This window comes from Pleurodeles waltl, chromosome 6 (genome assembly GCF_031143425.1).
Source record: "Pleurodeles waltl isolate 20211129_DDA chromosome 6, aPleWal1.hap1.20221129, whole genome shotgun sequence".
Taxonomy (NCBI): Eukaryota; Metazoa; Chordata; class Amphibia; order Caudata; family Salamandridae; genus Pleurodeles; species Pleurodeles waltl.
In genome coordinates, this window is record NC_090445.1 from 1,504,672,675 (window position 1) to 1,504,693,251 (window position 20,577).

General features: G+C 45.1%; 1 protein-coding gene across 2 annotated transcripts in view; it reads left to right on the plus strand.

Annotated features, from left to right (window-relative positions):
- The window catches only part of MORN1 (MORN repeat containing 1), a 980,804-nt gene that overhangs the window by 31,418 nt on the left and 928,809 nt on the right, over positions 1–20,577 (plus strand). For both annotated transcript variants that reach the window (XM_069240989.1, XM_069240990.1), the window contains exon 2: positions 18,693–18,764. In XM_069240989.1, coding sequence (XP_069097090.1) covers positions 18,693–18,764 — 72 coding nt within the window. The remainder of the gene's footprint in view (positions 1–18,692; positions 18,765–20,577) is intronic.

Here is a 20,577-nt window from a genome sequence, read left to right on the forward strand (position 1 = left end):
AGGTGTTCCTGTGGTCGACATCTGCAAGGCCGCAACTTGGTCGTCCCTTCACACTTTTGCAAAACATTATTGTTTGGATTCTGAGGTTAGAAGGGACGGCCATTTTGCACGGTCAGTGCTGCAGGATTTCTTGGTTTGACCATTTAGGCACCCACCGCCAGGCGTGGTACTGCTTTGGGACTCTATTCATTAGGTGAGGAATCCACAGGCAGTTGTATCCATCAGAAGAACGAGTTACTTACCTTCGGTAACGACTTTTCTGGTGGATACATTAGCTACCTGTGGATTCCTCACGGTCCCACCCGCCTCCCCGTTGCCTTTCTGGTCTTACCAAGTAATCCTTGAGTGCGCTCCTCTTGGTCTTCGAGGGTGCAATAGATGTTGTATATAATATATTTATATATGTATATATCTTTGTGTATATACTTGATGTGTATATATATTTTTAAAAAAGAGAGAGTTATATATATATATATAAAAGATTTACAGCTATTCATGCAAATGTTGTGTAATTTACAATGTTATGGGATGTTGCCTTGTTCTTTCATTGCATTGCCTGGTTGTTCTCATGCACGTAAAAAATGATTGGTACTGACGTCGGCACGTCGTCGAGGACCTCTTATTGCCTGTATGACGTCAGACGGCGTCGCATGGGCTAGAGTGACGTCCTCGTCGACGTGCAGAGACTATGAAGAAGATTTCCGTCGAATGCTGGCGCCATGGGAGAATTCATTAGGTGAGGAATCCACAGGTAGCTAATGTATCCACCAGAAAAGTCGTTACCGAAGGTAAGTAACTCGTTCATCTCTGTCTCTACGTCACACATGGACTGACTGCAGATTTTCATTCCTCATTGAAGGGGATGTTGTAGGCAGTCTGTGTATGGCTACTTGCACTAACTTGTATATTTACCCTGCTTGTTCTGGTTTAGTGCGTATGGACATGACATTCTCTTCTTGTCATTGTAATCCATGCAGGTCAAGCCCATCAGAAAAAGGGGATTTGGTGTGCCATTTCCAAGAAAGTGCGGACCCTGGGGATCAACAGCCGGCGGAGCACCCGCTGTAGGAAGCGGTGTGAGGACCCGAGACGCTAGGCCCGGAAGGCGGCAGATGCCCAGCTGGAGATGTCCTCTCAAGGAGGAATAGATGCCCGTTGGACCTTGACACCCCTAATGACCCACATATTGGCAGTGGCCTACCTGGGTTAGATGGGAGTTTGAGGGCAACACAGCAGCCACAAAGGGTTAAGTACAGACTTAACATATTTCAACCCTTTACCAGGTTAATGTAGGAGTTGAAAGATTCTAAGCTCTGACAATGTGGTAAGTGCAAAGGTCAGAGATCTCCAAGGAACACATAGATGTACAGTCCCCAACATTGGCACACAGGTGTGCACATTCTATTGTGTATAGAGACATGTTACTCACCTATGTTGTACCCTCTTAACAGAAGCATATGATGATGCACATGTGACTGTGCCATATGTGTACCACTATACAGCTTTTCATACCCTGCTGGTTGTTCCTTTTCCACCTACAGATTCATATTCCCAATATCATGATGGTAAGTTGTCCAGGTATTTGCCCTCTGTCCATTCCACTGTCCCTTGATCCATGTTTATGTGCAGCATAGAGTCTGACAATTTATAGTCATCCCTACTTTTCATAAGGTTTCTGATGTGTGACAGCATCATGTGAGGCTGTGATGTCCATCTGACATTTCACATGCCATACTTGCAAAACATATTCAGACCTGTTACCAGGTGTACCCCCTTGGTAAGTGAGGGATGTATATAGGCCTTTGTAATGTGTCATCTGAGTGGACATCCTAAATGTAGTTAACCACGGACGTATTGCTAGACTCCTATTGGATGACATACATTAATGTCAGAGCTATGAATGTTAGTGCCATGTTCAAATTCTGTAGGTAGGAAATGGCTGCACAACTATTTCCTTATGTGTTATAGGCATGATAAATAGGCAAAGACATCTTATACACAGTTAAAATCTTAACTGTTTTTTGCCAACATCATGGGTATATTGTATGGTTCTGTCATAAATCCACATTGTAATGAGTTTTAAACTTACTTTCTATTGCTATTTGGGATATGTTTGGAGTCCTTGTTGTATGGAAACCCGTTGTAGTGCAGGTGTGAAAGTTTACATACACATGTGAGTGGAATGCTATGTGCAGTCAGGTATTCGGCTTGCATCAAGGTATGTGTCCCTGTCATGGTAGCCTCAGGTGTGGTTTGTCTCTCTCGGGTATTTTTACCAAACAGATGTAAGGCCAATCGTGTCTGATGTGTGGATAGTGATGTTGCCACTCTATCACTGGGCTCTTGATGGAATAATAGCATGATACATTGAACTATATGTCACCTTCATGCACATGACAGGTGTCCATTGAATAGAAATAGTAGTTATACTACCTGTGGTGTTGTGTGGGTAAATGCTCTGAGATAATTAGGCCCTTGTAATTGTGCTATACTTTGTTTTCAGGAGGACAATGACTTAAATGGATGACCTGGTCCACTAAATATGTAACATCCTTACATCACTATTGGTGAATGTGTAGGTGACATGTGTTCTGACTTTATCATAATCCAAATTTGGCTATGCCAGTTAGAGTAGTTGCATGTGTGAAAATGTCCATTGTGAAGGTTGTGAACTCATTGACATAAAGTGGGTATGGCTTGTATGCAACATGCTGTCTTGTGTTGACTATACAATAAGGTCCCTTGCCTGGTACATGACATCAGGCAAAATTGTTAGTCTGTGTTGAGTTTGTGTATGTGAGATGTGGAAATCATTGTGACCCATATTTCCCATAGCTTTGTTGTTGGTTGAGTGTGTTGCTGTGAATAGGGACCCAGTATAAAGTGGCCAAGTCACCTTGTCATGGACTGGTTGGTGTGATAGCTCCATGCTTCTGAGGTGTACAGTTTGATGTAAGTGATATGTAAAGAATGTGATGATCCTACCTCACTTTCTGTTTTCCAGCATCGGCAGGAGAAGGAGATGGGGCACAGCCAAGTGGGCAAGCTGCTGGTCATCGGACCTCCAGTCATGAGAACACCAACACCAAGAGACTCAGTGGCTTTGAGGGTGAGGGGAGTGCCCCGGGGGAGACTGGATCCAGTTCTTCATCTTCAGAAACCTCCTCCAGTATACACTCCCTGGCAGTGGCAGACCCATCTGGGACCACCCCAGCACCATCTCTTCCGCCACCCCCTTCTATCACCGTCTTCCCTGTAGCTCCCCATCCAGTTAGCCGTGCTCGCTTACCGAAGAGGGTGTGTGTCTCCTTTGCCACAGACACTTCTGCCCCAGCCCCTGTTAGTCCTGCTGCCCTCATAAAGGAGGCAAATGACCTCCTGAGGTCTATCTCTGTGGGTCAGTCAACCACCGTGAATGCCATCCAGGGACTGTCAACTCAAATACAACAGAGTAATGCGTTCCTGGAGGGCATTCACGGTGCATTGGCTGGCCTACAGAGATCATTTCCCACTGATGGCAGCCAGACACCCTTTGTCTAACCGTCCCCCCTCCACCTTCCTCTTCCCAATCCCCCCTTCCCCGACCTAGCCAAAGCACACAGACAGACAGGCATGCATCCACCTCAACAGCCAACGGTATCGCAGACAAACCAAAGCACCACAAGACACACCACCGGCATACACACAAGCAACATACACCTGCACACACAGCAACAGTCACAACCTGCCCTGAGACCCACACCACCCCAGCATCACAGACACTGTTCTGCTCTGCTGCAGACTAAGAGAAGATGAAGTAAAAGAAAGACCAGCACTCTTAGTCTGAGTAATGAATTTGTTCATGCACAGGAAAATAATGTGAGCTTTTATTTCAGACAAAAAAACGTGCGCAACTCTGAAAATGATCACAGCAATGAAATAATACTGATCACAAAAGTCAACAATGATTAAGTCGTGAACCCAACCGACCGCGAAAGAGAGAACTACCCAATGGGATCCAGGTGAAAGTGCCCCCCCCCGGAAGAGTACAATCTATCCCCAGGCGTCAAGCTCACCTCTTATAATACCTTAAACAAGCTGGGGAGGAGAATTCTAGAAAATCGCCCTCCCCTACAGCGATTTGTTGTTCAACTGTTGGCCGTACCAGGTCAGTGTTGAAAAGAGCATACTAGAGGTTGGCCAAGTCTCACAGTGTTTTTCCAAGACCAAACTGTTCTCTGCCTTACCGTAAACATTCTTAGCTTGGTACCTCTTATCATTTGTGCTCTTCACTCGCCCATGCTATGTACTCCTCCTTCAGTGAGAAATAGCGAAAACACATTGCACAAGCTGTGTGTGTAAAAACACCTGACAGTGTGTCACGCTAAGCTAAGCACAAAATGGAGTCAGTGGTCAAGATGGAGCTGGGGTAAAATACAGATAGCATCAGAGACTCCACACCTGACTACACCACACCAGCATTCACAGATCTAGCCACCACACCCATCCTACCCGCAGACAGCACCCCAGCAGATGCACAGACATCCACCCCAGTCTCCACATGTGCAGACACCTCAACCACTGACACGCCTACATGCAACACATTCACCATACCTGCAGTCACCACCCCAAAAGATAGCCACCCACCCACCATGATGGCCTCCTGCACCTCCACCCCCCTCAGCCCAAGACACATAAATGCCCTCATTCACCCACCCCACATACACCACCACCCACAAGCATACCTCCCATGCACCAAAGCCCAACCCCCCAATCCTAAGCCCCCCAACCACCTACCACCCCCCCCCCACCCCCCCCCCCAGATCTTCCCTGAGTTGCCTGCCTGCCCCCTTGACGCCTCTACCTGTGGAGGTTAAATGGCATTCAGGAGTCAAGTTAGGGCACCATTATGTGCCTTTGGTGCACAATCTGTGTACTATGGACTGGCCTAAGACCTTTGACTTTGATCTTATTTCTCAAAAAATGTATTCAGACCAACCAGTTGTTGGTTTTCTGGTTACATCTTTGACCTGCATTTGCTTTCCTCTGTTTGAATTGTTCCTGGCTGATGGCTGTGTGCGTGTATTTGTGTGTGTGTATGTGTGGTGCTTGTGCTTCCTGTATTGTATGGGCAGTATGTGAGGGTGTGTGCAGTGCTTTTGTCCCCCAGGGATAGGGTGAGTGTTGTGTGATGGGCATTTGTATGTAGCAGACATGTTGTTGTGATAGTATTGTGCAGTGTTTGTGTTGGCATGTGTTTGTCGTTGTGGTGTGTGGCTTTGTTTGCTTTGACTATGTGAGTGTGTGTGTATTGTGCATGGTTTGATAGGTACGATGTGCTATGTGTGTGATGTATGTGTTGATTGGTAAGTTGTATGATTGTGTAATTGTGTGTGTTTGTTCCTGTGTTGGTTACACATTGTGTTGTATGTGTGATGTGTCCCTGGCTAGTGTCGGTTGTAAGTGCTTGCCAATGTGTTGGTGTAGTTGTGGTGTTGTTGTGACTTGTTATGTTGTATGGTATTGAATGAGACTGAGCCTGCGCCGTGTTGACATGTGTAAATGTGTTCTTGACGTGGTGTGTGTGTGGTGGCTGCAGCGTGTGTGCTGTATATGTGTGGGTATCTTTGTAGTTGTATGTGACTGTGTGTGTCAGTGAACTGTCACATGTGGGTGTTTCCCTCGCCCCCCTTCCCTATGGCATGTTATGTAACTGTACAAAGTGTAACAATATACAATGTTAACAGGTGAGTGTGTGTACTTACTGTTGTTGTTGCCATCAGCGAAGATTCTGTTATCTTTCGGTGAGCAGGAGCAGTGGGATGACATCTAGTTCTGGTTCCATGACGGCTCCAAACTAGTGTGGCTTCCTGAAGGTGAGTTTCTCCTTTAATGCAGTTTGTTTCTGCCTGGGTTCCTTTGGTGGTCTTGGCGGTGTGCAACATTGTAATAGGTTAGACAGAAACATGGTCTTCGCCGGCCTGCTGGTGGTTCCAATCATCTGCGGCAGTCTGACTGCACTGGCGGTGCAGACAGTGCTTTGGCTGTATTCCATTGGGATCACTGCCAAAGTCTTAATTTGGCAGTCTTCTGCGCCAGACTGTTGGCACTCTGACCACCACCGCCAAGAATACGGTCCTGTGAGGCCCTTTATATTTATGAATCCAGGATTTCTTGAATGGGATCTCTTGTGTGGATTATTTGATTACTTGTGCTGAGATTGACTAAATATTTGGATTACCTATGTAGGTTATGTTACTTTACATGTATATCCTCCCTATGTGCTTCTTTTCTTGTTGAAACAGGATTTTTTCAATTTAAAAATATAATATTTGGGGGTTTTCTATGGTCGACCTATGTGAATTATTTCTGGATGTTTCCAGAGATAGTTTTTTAGTACGTAGATGGGTTTTGAGGTAAAGACTGAATTTATTTACACCATACTATGCAGTTTTCTTTTTGGATAAGACACTTTTTGCACACAAAATAAAAGTATTTTGGGATTTTTCCTTGTTCACAATTTCAATAATGTACTTTGTGCATTTATTGTGGATTATCAAAGAGATGGTGAGAGGTTTTTTAAAATCTTTCCAATGCTTGGAAGAAAGAAAAAATGTAATGTAGAACACAAGTTTTATTATTACGAATATTGTGCATTATTTAGTGAAAAGGGAATTGATTTATGTGTTTTCCCTTTACAGAAAATGTTTAGCCATTTTTTTTTTTTTTTTTTTAGAACAAATACGTTTTAAAGGATATTGTCAAAGAAGGTTTTGCAATGTTTTCCAAATGGTCTCTTCTTCTAAACATTCAAAATTGTTGTATTTTTAAAAGGAGTTATTCATTCATTACTAGAGTTCGTTTAGATACTTTGGACTATAGACTATTTGAAAACGATTGTGGTTGTTTCCAGGAAATTATGGAATGTGGTATATGCTTTTGCAATAGAACTGGAACTAGTTTTTCTACCCCTCTACTGCAGTGTTAGCTTTTGCTTCCATTTTAAAGTAGTCTAGTAGCAGCCTCTCCATTCAATTCTGTAGCGTGGAAGTCGTCTGCAACCTGACCTGTTTAGATGGCCATCCAAGTCTGTTCCAAATAATTGAGTAAGGGTGACAGTTTCTCTTAAGTTTGGGAATAATATAGTGATCTTATAATTCATGTGTAGAAATTGTCTACATGTTCGGGGTATTAAAGCTAATGCTGTTAATTTTTCTTAGCTAGAAATGAAGTTTTACCTGCAGAAATACAACCTCCAGCTAAGGTTTTATTTTGTAAATTATGTTCATATGGACCGCGAAAGCGGTCGCAAATGAACTCGCAGTTACCATCCACTTGAAGTGGATGGTAACTCAATCGCAAACTGGAAGGGGTCCCCATAGGACCCCTTCCCCTTTGTGAATGATCACATAAACAATTTTTCCTATGGACCACTGCCTGCTCTGAAAAATACCGGAACACATTTTTTTTTTTTTTTTTCTAAGTGCAGCTCGTTTTCCTTTAAGGAAAACGGGCTGCAGATAGAATTTTTTTTGTTAAAAAGCAGTCACGGACATGGTGGTCTGCTGTCTCCAGCAGGCCACCATCCCCGTGAGTGCCCATACTCGCAATGGGGTCGCGAACTGCGACCCACCTCATTAATATTAATGAGGTGGGTCTTTGCGACCCCATTGCGAGTCACAGAAGGTGTCTGAGACACCTTTCTGCATGGCAAATTGCGAGTTGCAATTTGCGAGTCGCACGGACTCGCAAATTGAAAGTCGCAATTTCCCTTTTTCCTACATCTGCCCCTAAAAGTGTTAGGCTGCAAAGGTAATGTTTTACTCACCTGTCCTTTTTCCACTAAACATGTGGTTTAAGGTTGTGGTAGTGGGTAGGCCTCCAGCATCATGCATAGTGATATTGATAGATCCCTCCCTTAACACAGATCCAGAGGGTTTAGTAGAGGAACTAGCTAAAGATTTTATTTGGTATACTGTGTCCTTTAATTCCAACTCTTTTGCAGAGGCAGAGTGATTATAGTCTGTAGTACTTTGTACATGGTCTCCAACAGTAATTGTTTTGCATCAGCAAGTAATTGAGAAGTAAGTTACACACCTCCAGTGAGTCATGGGCTCAGTGTTTCTGTTTTTACAATAATGATAACCCTCAAATGTTATTGATTCGTTTCCCCTTTTAGACTGATTAAGGCCCTCATTACAAGGCTGGTGGTCTTGAGACCACCAGCCCCACGGTGATGGTCGGACCACCACACTCCCGGTGGTCCGACCGCCACATTATCATTCTGGTGGTCAGAACAAGGTTCTCAACAAGCTGAAGGAGGGAGGACTCGTGGTCAGCCATGGCGGCTCTGAACTCTGCGCGCTGTGCTGATCACGACTCCTGTTTCTGCCAAAATGTCCATGGCGGGGTCCCCACCATGGAAAGGTTGGCAAAAAAACAGTGCAGGGAGGCCCCCATGGGCACTGCAGGGTCCCCCTTGCCCAGCACCGTCGGAATGCACAGTCTGCTTTGCAGACAGTGCTTGTTCCAAGGCGACTGGTGTTCTATGGTAATGACCCCCCGCCAATACGGTAGCCCTGTTCCTTCCAGTCTGACCAGCTGGAATATCGTAATATGATGTTCCTGCCAGTCAGTCCGGTGGGAACATTGTAATACAACCAAGAGGGAGGCAGCCAGTATGACGGCTGCCTCCTCCCCGCGTCTTTTGCGGTCAGAGTATTCCAACTGCCAAAGTCGTAATGAGGCCCTAAAACTTGTAAGAGACATTCTTTTTATTTTAAACCGAAAATGGAAAACGTTATCAATGCTGTGTTTTTAAATTAAAAGCAGTGAAATGTATTTATTTTATGCTCTTCTGCTTACTAATTCAAATGTTATATAAAAACGAAAGAAAAAAAGGTTAATAATGCATATTCTCATAAACTCATTACTATTAATCTGTGGATTTTTTTTAACTTAATCATTATTTATATTTTTCTGAGAAAGAAATTTGTGGTTATTTCGCTCAGTTTTTATACCTGTGCAGGTTATTTACTGTTTGACTAATTTTAACATTAGGTTGCTGTCAGGAGGAAAAAATAGTAGTGGCTAACAGCTATTAAATACTGTAGATAGATAGCTATTATTTAAGGTTCTAGTCCTTTCTCATTAATGGTTGAATCTATAAGTGGTTTTGCAAGGGAATTCTCAGATGATGTTTTCTTGAGGTGCCAGAATAATAAACAAAAAAGGTTTAATGTGATTTTTGAATTACAGGTCATAGTAAGTGAAAACAAACATCAATCTTTGTACTCATTTACATAAACATGGGATTAAATAAAAGTAGATAGTCCTATTTTTCTTTTTATAAATAATTAAAATAACAACTCAGCAGTTGTTTTTTTCCCTAATATTCTTCTTACTTAAATGTTTTATTACCTGCACCAGTTCTTCACAGATTGTTTATTCTCTGTAATATGTATGTTTATTTAAAAAGGTTATTACTTTTTAAAATAAATATTTATTTTCAAACAAAGTTTTTTTATAATATAACGGTATCTCTTTTGTGTGGTATTTAAGTGTGTTCTTACCTTTTTTTGGTTGATAGATGGTAGTACTCTGATGTATTGTTTTCTTGTGTGCGTTCCTTGTACCACTCACTCGTGTGGAAAAAAAAATTCTAAGGACTTACTACATTTAAAGACATAAAACTTTTTTGAATTAAGTATTTCATGACTAAACTTATGTTTTTGATGTACTAATTTTAATAGTATGTTAGACCTTCATTTGTAGTACATTACTGATGCATCCTCATGGTTTATTTTATTGCATTAATTTTACTTCAGAGTTATTATTTTCGTAAACATTTGTAATGTCTTTAATGTTAATAATAGCATATTTCACCATGAAAATAATTTAAAAAATAAAATTGTGGAGTAAAAAACTGTTGAGGTGTAATGAATTACATGGTAAAAGACAATTACATAGGAACATTGTGTTTTTGTGGCAAAGGCATGTGTGAATAAAACTGCATTGTATAGAAATGCAGGGCAAAGACATGCTGAGTAAAGTCTGATATTCGTGAGAACTGGAGTTAGGACTCCTGTAGCATATACAGTAGAATCCTGTAGCCGAACCCAAATTACTGTGTGAAATATGTCTTTTTACTTAAACAAGCAATTGGCTGGACAGTGAATCGTGTCTGTTATTTGACTGTTGAGTTCGTAGTCTCTGCCTCCCTAAGAAGCCTTTGACGGCTTGCCCATACCAATCCTACAGTCACGTTTGAAAGATATATACGGGTCCAATTTTGCAGATCTACAGTTAGGACAGAGCTCAGGATATCAAAAGACAACTGCCTCAGCTACCATGGTTGTGGCCCAGTGACTCCGGATTGCTTTATGGCCATCTGAACAGGGCTTGATAGTGGATGGGAATCGCAAACAAGAAGTAAGATTGCATGTTTTGAAGTTTCCTCTCATGGAAAACGGCAAACACTTGCCTAAATTAATTTAAGAATTTTTAGTGGACTGATTGACCAGAGGATCACTCCTACACTCCAACCTCCTCCAAGCCCTCTAAGCCTGAGTCTTCCAACATCCTCTACCACCCATCCGAAAAAAAATATTTTGAAGATCTTGATTATCGCAGCCCTTGGGGAATAATATGTAACTCACCCTTAACACGAGTTCCCAGTATTACTCATCCCCCTAGTTTTAGAAATTTTAGATTCATTATTACCAATCATTATTAAGGCCGAACTTGTAATGGGGGCGTGGCCAGGTGCCCCAAGGTGGCGGTCACAAGCTTGTGAGGCTCTGGAGCAGAGGGCCCGTAAATTCTGTCATCATTGTGGGCGCCTCCTACGACAGTCCAGTGCTATTAGTGATGGAGAGGGGACCCCGACCTGTTGCTGCTGCGAGAGTGGGCCGGTAGGTTCCCCCGACACCTTGAAGTGGCCTGTGCAGCACCGCGGAGCTATGACACTCAGGCTGTGAAGATAAACAGCTGGTGCTGGCATGCCGTGGGGCTGTGGAGGGCAACCAGAGCTGTGGCTGCTGTCATGCACCTTCGCCCCCTCCCGCAGCGGATAGTGAAGAGATGGATGATTCTGCCAGGGTTCAAGGAAGGGATCGGAGTGGCAATAGACTGGGGTGCCTATGGCGCACAAAGAGTGGCTGCCGTAGTGAGCCAGGTCATTTTCCCCCAAGACGTGCAGACATTCAAACCTGTGTGGAGACATTCCTCTCCCATCCCACAGTGACAGGGGTTGGGGAGCCTGAGTCCCACGAGGGCCCACCTCCTTTGACATATCAATGGCCCAGGCCAGGTGATTTGGGGTCTTGCCTAACTTCCTGCAATGCAGACCACTGGTGAAGCTCCCCCTGCCAGTGATGGAAGGACCTTAAGGATGATGGCCAGCATGGAGTATCCCCAGTGTGACTGTGGCTGCCCGGGCCTCCCCAGCTCCTCCGAGGTTGACGTCTGGCGATGGGACAGGAATGTAGGGTTGCTTGAGGGGGACAGTTGTGGAGGTTGGTGCCGGGAAGCTTGTTTCAGACCCCTCACCCGCAGTGTCAACCGGATGTCATTACCTTCTGAGGATGGATCATATGTGGCTGTCTTAATTGGGTGACAATGGTGCAACAGCAATTTGGGAAGACCCCCCTCCAGGCGCACCTGGAGCTGTCAACCTAGTTATCAGACCCGCGCCACTTCCCGTTGCCACAGGAGATCAGTCCCCAATGGGTGCGGACCCTTTGTCCCAAAATGTGGACACCATTCTTAACACATTGACACACGATCTGGCAGGACTTTGGGGGTAGGGTTGATGCAGTGCAGTTGGGACTCCAGCGGGAGGGCCAGAGGAAGTTATCATTCAAGGTGGAAGGTGCAGAACCCACCATTTTTGAGATACTGCTGTAGACTCACTCACTCACCAAACAGGTCATTGAACTTACCATCAGGGTGAAACAGTGGGAAGGGAAATTGGATGACCTGGAAGGCTGTTCCAAGTGCAACAATGTCTGAGTCATTGGTTTTCCGGAGGGAGCGTACGGTGGTGACCCCACTGCCTCCATTGAGTATTGTTTGTCCACTGCCATCTTGAACGAAGGGCTGTCCTCCCACTTCATAATTGAGTGGGTGCACCGGGTCCCTGCCGGGCGCTCCCCCAATACCTGGTGTGGCCAGGTTGCTGAACTTTAAAGACCGGGACACAGCACTGCAAGCTGCTCGGTGGCTGAACAGCATCTTATTCAAAAACGCGTTGACATTGGATAAAGCACAAACCTTTGTTTTTCCTGACTACACTGTTGGTCCAGCATCTATGAGCCTCCATTAGGGGTGTGAAATCCAAATTGAAAGAGAAGGGGTTTAAGTACTCCCTCTTGTTTCCTCCCAAACTGAAAGTGTTGTCCAATGGAACTTCATAATCCTTCACCGAGCCAGGGGAGGACTGGCACTGGGTCGAGCAGCAGAGACATGCCTTGTCTGATATTAGTGCTGCTGTGCCGTGGAAGTCCCTGTTGGGAGTGGTCCTTCTGTAGAGGAGACAGCACAGGGGCAGGCCGTGTGGACCCACTGCCATGCCTTTGGCGCTCCCACTCTGGCACAGGCATGTCGCAAAAGGATTTCAGCCCTTGCTGTGTGTCATATCTCTCGGACCCTGGTACAGCTGATGCCTAGGAAGTTACGGAGGATACCTCCTCTGATGGAAAATGCAACATCCTAGCTGAGTGCATTGTCCACCCTGCTTCTCCCTGTCATGTTGCAGACGGCTGGTGACTTGCTTTTGTTGTGCGTCTCTGCCGGTTGTTTGCTGGCTTCTTTTGAGACGGCTGCCTGGACAATCTCTCTCCTGGACCACAGGGGCCAGAACCACTGCTGCAAATGCAGGGCCATCTCTGTCTCTACCTGGATAGTACATGGAGAATACTTCATGGTGCTCAAACCCCCCCCACCCCCATTTCCCTCCCCCTTAGGTACCCTGCGAGCATTGCTTTGCTGCTTTGTAAGGCCCACAAACTTGCAGCCTTATGTTAAGTGTTGGATGGCCAGATGTTGCTCTGCTGCTGTGGGACTGTGAGTTGGGGGTTCTATTTTGTCATTTTCATTGAGCCTTTCATTGTACTTTCCTTGCAGTGCACCTGGGGGATCCCTGTTGGGGTGGCGCAATCCATTTCCTTTCTGGACTAAGAACACTTGCCAGAAGCCACTCAGGGCATTAATATCTGAAAAGATATGGGGCACATGGGGCCTTCCTATAGGAAACTCACCTGGCGAAGGAACTTTGAAAATGCTGAAAGTTGAAATATTTCTGCATGACCTATTCTAGTTATGGTAGGGGAGCATTGATATGGATATGACTAGGGGTGCTCTTTCAGGCACAGTGGTGTAGGCGGATCTGAAGGGGAGCTATGTGTTTGTTCTTGGGGAGATTGGAGGGGTGAAGGTGTTGTTGGTGAGTCTGAATTGGGTGAATGTTGTTCAGGGGGTTTTCTTGCATGCATATCCTCACTGCTGACCTGTTGATCCCATTTGCCCTGGTTGCTTGGGGATAATTTGAATTGTGTTCTGACCCTGCCTTGGAAAGATCCTACTCTCTTCTTCCTGAATCTTCTACTACATGCGTCAAAGCCTACCTGTCACAGTGGCTTGCACACTGGTCTTTAGTGGATGACTGTTGAGCTCTGATTCCAGCTGCTAAGGAATGTACATTTTTCTCTTCCCTGCACGATCTGCATGTATGGCTTGACCATTTCCTCTGCCACACTGCCATGCAGCTTAAGGTCACATTGGCGGAATACTTGGGGAAGACCATATCAGATCACAACCTGCTGCTCTGGCAGATTGCGTGGGAGGGGACACAGCCCATCCGTACCCACATGGCGCTTGCAACCCATGGCGCTGGAGGACATTGTGTTCTGTGCCTCAGTCCGCCGGCACAGTACCAATTTTATCACAGAAATGAGTGGCAGGGCCTCCACACAGTTGGTAGAATAGGATGCATTAAAAACTGTGGTTCGAAGGCATTGCATACATGCAGTTATAGGTGCTTGGGAATCACTCAGCTGAGACCTTATCCAGGTAGAAACCTCCTTACGGGGTCTTGAACGGGCAGCAATTGAGGATGTGCATTTTATGGTCACACTCACTGGCACTAGGACCCACCATGCCCAGTTACTAGAGTTGTTGAAGTGCCTGTATTACAAGGCATTTTAGGCCAGGGTCCATGTGGAAGGGAATAAACCAAGACGCCTGCTGGCATGGTTGCTATGGTACTAGACCTTAAGAAAGCTTTTGACACACTTGATTGGGTCTATCTGTTTGCAGTCTTACAACACATGGGCCTCAGGGGTAGGCTTCTGGGATTGATCAAGCATCTTTACACTGAGCCATCAGCGAGGATGAAGATAGGTTGTAAGATACCTAGTCCGTTTCTCATTGGTAGGAGTATGCATCATGGTTGCCTGCTCTCCCCTCTGCTTTTTGACTTGGCGATAGAGCCCTTGGCAATGGAGCCCCAGGCACAGTGTCTTCGGTGGTCTGGTGCTGGCTGGGGTATTCAAGTGGGGGTGAAAGTCCACATGATCTCCCTATATGCTGATGATGTCCGAGTTTACATAAAAGATGTTCGAGACTGTGTAGCCAGGATCGGCTGCATCCCAGACAATTTTCAAGCTGCTTCAAGCTTAGGAGTTAATTGAGCTAAGTTGTATCTGTTTCTGATTTATCTGGATTGCCCTCCTCGTGGTATTGCGGTTGGAACGCATGTTGTCACGTGGAAGCCGAGCACCTTTCATTACTTGGGAATTAATAACTATCACGTGCCTCGTAAATTAGTTGAAGGCAACCTCACAAGGGTGATATCTTCCTTGCAACTTCAGATTGCATTTTGATATTCTCTCCCACTCCTGGTGCAGGAACGGGTGGCTCTCTCTAAAATGGTAATGTTGCCATGCCTCCTATATTTTTTTCATAATTTTGCCACTCCGCATCCCCCGCAGTATATTTTGGACAATAAATGTGATGTTAGAAAGCCTTATGTGGATAAAGGGGAGGCTTAGTGTGGCTTTGAGTAAATTACAACTCCCAACAGATTGGAGGCCTGAGTGCCCAAGTGTTCGAGCCATAATATCTGGCTGCCTACCTCCAGTGGCCCACCCATTGTTTGGCTGGGCACAACTTGGAGGAGATTCTCGGGCTTGTGGCCTGGAGCACTTAGTTCAGTACTGGAGTTATTCCTTCCATGCTCAGAGTTACCTAATGGCCTCTTCCGTGTACTCTATGTATGCTTTGGCCTGTGCATCATGCTTCACTGTATGCTCCTGAGATCCCCTTATGCTCCATCCAGACGTGAGTGGCCGAGAGGAGATTGGTGGAGCGCTGTAGGATTCTACAAGCATGACCACTGTAGGTGACTTATTTCAGGAGAGGGCATTAGTGCTGTTCTAATTGCTGGTGGAGCAGACTGGTCTGCCTGCTGGTCAGCTCCTGATGCATAGGCGCTTCACCGTTGCACTTGAGTGTATGTGGATCATTACTGATACTGAGCCTGCTCTGCATCATCTGGCACAAACACTGCACACTACAGCAGGAGCGGCTTGCGGTGCTAACAGGGGGCGGTGCGGGGCAGGGCGGCAGGTGCATGAGGGGTGAAATCTTTTTTTTTTAAAATTAAACTTACCTTCAGCGTTGCCGCTGCCGCCGCGCTTCTCCTCTAATGAAGGCAGGCTGCAGGCACAGTCTCCCAGCCTGACCTGCGGCCAATCCTGACGCTGCTCAGAGTAGTATCAGGATTGGCAGGTAGCACCCAGCATAGGTGCTCCCAGGCAGACTTGGGAGCCTGTGCATGCTCTCTCCAGCCCGACAACTGTGTTACTGGGAAGAAGAGAGCCTAGTGTGCATGTGTGTTTGGTCAGCCGGAGATGGTCAGCCAAACGCACATGCGCTCTGAGGGGGAGTGCTGTACGCTCCCCCTCACTGCTCGTGACAGCCTGTGGCCCGCCCCCTTTACTGAAAAACAATAATAATAAACATAGTTTATTATCATTTTTTTAGTAAAAGGTTTACAGCAGCTGATGCTGGTAGGGGGCAGATGGGGGGGGGGGTGCAGCTCCTCCACCAAAACGGAGGAGCTTTGCCTGCACTATAGGTGAGGGACACCAATTGGTTCCTTGGCTATCAAAAGCACTCTTACACATGCCTCAGGACCCATTGTCTCCTCTCAGGCATATTTGGGAGCGTGATGTAAAGCATGGGCTGGCCCAGAAGGAATAGGATAGGGTATTCGCATACCCACACAAGGTTTCCTTCAATGTCTGCTTTCAGCTTCAGTGCATAATTTGTGCTTGTTGTTTCCGGTGCTGAGCACCGACCCTTACTTTTGAGGGCCGGGGCTTATTCTTCTGTCTCAAGCATTTGCTGCGAGCAAAAGACACATATGGGAAGGATGGAGGAAGAGAAAAAACGAAAAAGCGTCACAAAGGGAGAAAACAGCTGCAAGAGTGAGCTGAAGGGGCACGGAGTGGCTTTATATGGATTGAAGAGGCCAGAGATGGCTTCAGGATTACGCCCCTCGGTATTCCGTGTTTCCACATTTAATGCAGCAGCCGCGTGTTCAAGAGGAGGGCTTTGGGCATGTTTTTATTTACAAATTAAGCACTGTTCAGCTCACACATTGCCCCATCTTTCATAGGGCTTATCTCACCCCAGCCAAATTACATATAATATACTGTACATCTCCTGATTGCCCTCGCTGCTGTGCCCCATGGTGGACATGCTGAACATGTTCTGCACTCGTGCACCAATAGCAGAAGTCTGTGAGTTCCTGACTCTATGACCTGGTGACCGGAATCCCTGCTCTCATCTTATCACACTTCTCTACTCACCATCATATGTCATGTCTCTATCAATCTATCCTCCATCCCCACTCTGACTCATCCCAAATCCATTCTACTACTTTCATCTCCTAAATAACTCTGCCTAAGCTCTTCTCTCCGCTTCCACATCTAACTCACAAAACCTCACTCTACTACCATGACCTCCCAAACAACCCTACTAAATTTGCCCTCATTTATCTCATCCTGCTACTATGATCTCCCTAACCCTTCACAGACTCTTCCCTCCTCCATCCCCCTTTACTCATCCCAAGCCCCTGGGATGAGTAAATGAGGAATATACTCTCAATTAACACTTCTGGATTTCTTTCCTCCTCCCCCTGTCCATTACTCCTGCCAATCTAACTAACAAACTCTCATATCCACGGCTCAAATTAACTCATAATAATACTAAAACTGTACTCATATTTCCCGATGCTTATCTATCAATAATTCTTGTTGGGTTCCGAAGTAGTGTGCTACTCGCCGAAAAGCGCTTTGACGCCTCGTCAGGGGTAGTAAGGGCTATATAAATACTATTACAATACAATACAATAGTGGTCTTCGTTCTTCAGCTCCTTCCTACTGTCATGAACTTTCACCCCCCTCTCCTCCCCTACCCTTGGGTGTGCTGCGCACATGTCTGTAACCTGCCTTGACCCACCTTTATGTAGATGGGATTTTAGACTCATCGTCTAAGTTCTGTAGGCTTTGTTTGAAATGATCATGCCATCATACTACTTCACTACGAATTTGTGGATTGTTGATGTGGCGGCATTTGTGCTACCAGAGTGAATATAAAACTTCAATAACGTGATTTAAGAAAACTCGTAATGACGGCAAACAAGCCTTGAATGGTAATTCTTAGTAATTTTTGGTGAACCTAGTACCTGGTTTTCAGTGATCTACTTCTACACAAAAATTAACAAAATGAGGTCTCTGTCGGATCCGCCAGCCTGAGTGCTTCACATAAAGTAACATGAAGTAACAAAGTACCATGTGTCTATTTTTCACTTAAAATGTGTCTGAATCACGGAGAAAGAATGAAGGCATCTGCCAAGTGTTAATTCTTTAATGTTAAAGTTGGAAAAAAGTGACGTTAAACTGTGAAATTATTGGATGATATTTTTTTTTATTCTGGGTCATTCAATTCCCAAGAATGTTTTGCACAGCTTCCAGTTAAATGACCGAATAGAACAAGATGATTCAAATTATTTTCGTTTCTGATGAGCGAGGTTGTTTCCTGTCACATCCATGAACGTCAATTCACCAGAAGGCCTGGGGTAGTGGAAGAGACATCACACCTCATTTGAAATTTACGTTCACTCACACCCACATGCTTGGACATACACACACTCTCCATCACATAAACACACACTCACCTACACAGCATACATTTGAAAGGATTTGCTTTACTTACCTTAGCTGCTGGCAAGGGTCATGTTTCTGCTAACTGTACTCCATTTTTTTATGACACTACTAGTGAATAATATGCGATTGTTTACTATTAGTATAATTCAAATTTACTACAAACAAGGAGATTGGAGCACCAGCCTAGGTCCATAAAGACAAGCTGCCCCCTGCGTTTATGGCACGGATTTTGCCACCTTTTAGGGCAGGGGTCGCAAGGGGCAAACGAGGGGTCGAGCTGCGACCCCTATATGACTTCCGAGGTCAAATCTAAGGAAGGGGTTCCAAAAGGAAAGTGAAAAGGAGTCGATAGTTTGTTTACTTCCCCCTCGCCTGCAGATGAACGTTTCCATAAAAAAACCAAGACAATTTGGAATGATTTTAAAATGCTTAAGTTGAAAGTGTTTGTCATTTTCAGAGCATGTTTACTATTTTTTGCAGGTTTTGGGATTTACATTTACCCCAACACTTTCTTTCGCTATGAAGGACAATGGAAAAAAGGGAAGAAACACGGTAAGTTGTGCCTTTCCACTGAAGACTGGCGCCTCCACAAGCTATGATTTGTTTTTCTTATCTTGCTGATGTGACTGTATGTTGAAATCCCAGTACAAAGAATTCTAGTGTATTTCTCATCGCTCACCCCCTCTCTCTCGGTGTGTCCCCTTCTCTTTCCATCATGGTTTCATTTCTGGTCCCCAGAGTGCCAGGCCTAGCTCCTTCCAGGGCGTACTCAGACCAAACAGCACTCTCCAAGAGCTTATTTGACCCTTAAACTAGAGTGGCCAGATGGAAATGCCCTGAAGATGGTGGCTTTTAAAAGTGTTATATGACTAGTGAGCAGTTGAGCGAATTACATTGTTCAACCACCCAGCTGCATCTGTGAACGAATGAATGGATATAAACTTTAGCTGCATCTGTGATTTAGTTACCCTCTTAACCTACAAACAAAAAACGCTGTTAACGTTTTGGGAGTCACCAATAAACTGGAACAGGAAATCATTGAAGAAAAAAGTTGACATGAGGACTTATGAGTCCAACTTAGAGTAGGTGAAGTTAGAATAAATGAGAGTTTAGCATTTTCCTGAAAGGGAGGAGGTTCTTTGGGGTTTGTAGTGTGGGAGGTCGTAGTGATTGGTAGCAGCACCTGTGAAAGATTGCTTAGAAATGTGAGGATGGGCGGTGTGGGAGAAGAGATGTAGCTTAGTAATGAGCGAACTGTGGGTGTGCCAGAAATGTGTATAAGTTAGTGAGAGGTAGAAACAGAACCTATGGTTCAGAGTGTAGCTTAGAGAAAGGTGGGTGAGAAGAAGACAGAGATAGATGGGGAAACTGATGCAAGAATGTGAACACGGTGGAAGTTGAGACTGAGGTGAAAGGATGAAAATTAGACTTAAGCCTGCAACTAGAAGTGATGAGGTAAGAGGAGAATGAGTAGATGTTGGAGTGAGAGAGTGAGGGATGTTAAGGTGGAGGATAAAGAGAGTGAAGGGACCGAGGGAGAGCAGTGTAAATGATGTAAGTGGAAGATATGTGTAGGAGTGGAGGTGAGAGGGCAATGAGTGGATAATTCAGGTGGGAGAAAGGTGGGTGGGTGATTGTGAGGTTGGGGGAGACGTAAGTGAGAAAGGGGCAATAGTGGTATGTGAGTGACTCCGTGAAGAGGAACGGGAAAACATGAGTGAGCTAGAGGAGACCTATATCAATGTACTTGGTAGTATCTTCTCTGATGTGCCTCCTGCTCCTCAATCTCAGCTTTCTTTGGTCTACAACACATTTTTAAATATGTGTGAGAGAGAAATAGAGAGGATTGCTGGACTCTGCAGGTGTTTGTAGGATAGCTTGAACAGTAATGGTTGGGGGAGTACTGCTAATGCTAGGCATGTGATCATTTGTGCCGGGCCTACACTGCATATTTTGGTGAGTTTATGCCATCATTTTTAGATGTGTGGAAATGTTTGGAAGGAGGTGGAAGAGGAGCAGACACTTACGTTGAAGATGGATTTTGTAGGCTGATGAGAGGTAGCCTGGTGCTTCATTGGAGAAGTATTGTGGTATACTTGTAGAGTATTCATGATGCAATTTAGCTTGTAGGCAAGTAATTTGGAGACACAAAAATGGGGCATATAGGCAGGGTGGGGCAGGAATCTGAATATTACATCCTGTGGTTATGGAAGTATGTGGTGTAGGGTGTATAGTCAGCAGATACGTTTTTGAAATATGTTTGACAATCTTGTTGCGATGGGCCCAGTTTCGTGAATATTCCCTGCTTTTCTCCCTGTTCTAGCAGAAGTGTGAGACAGTCTTGCACTGAAACACATTGATTGAT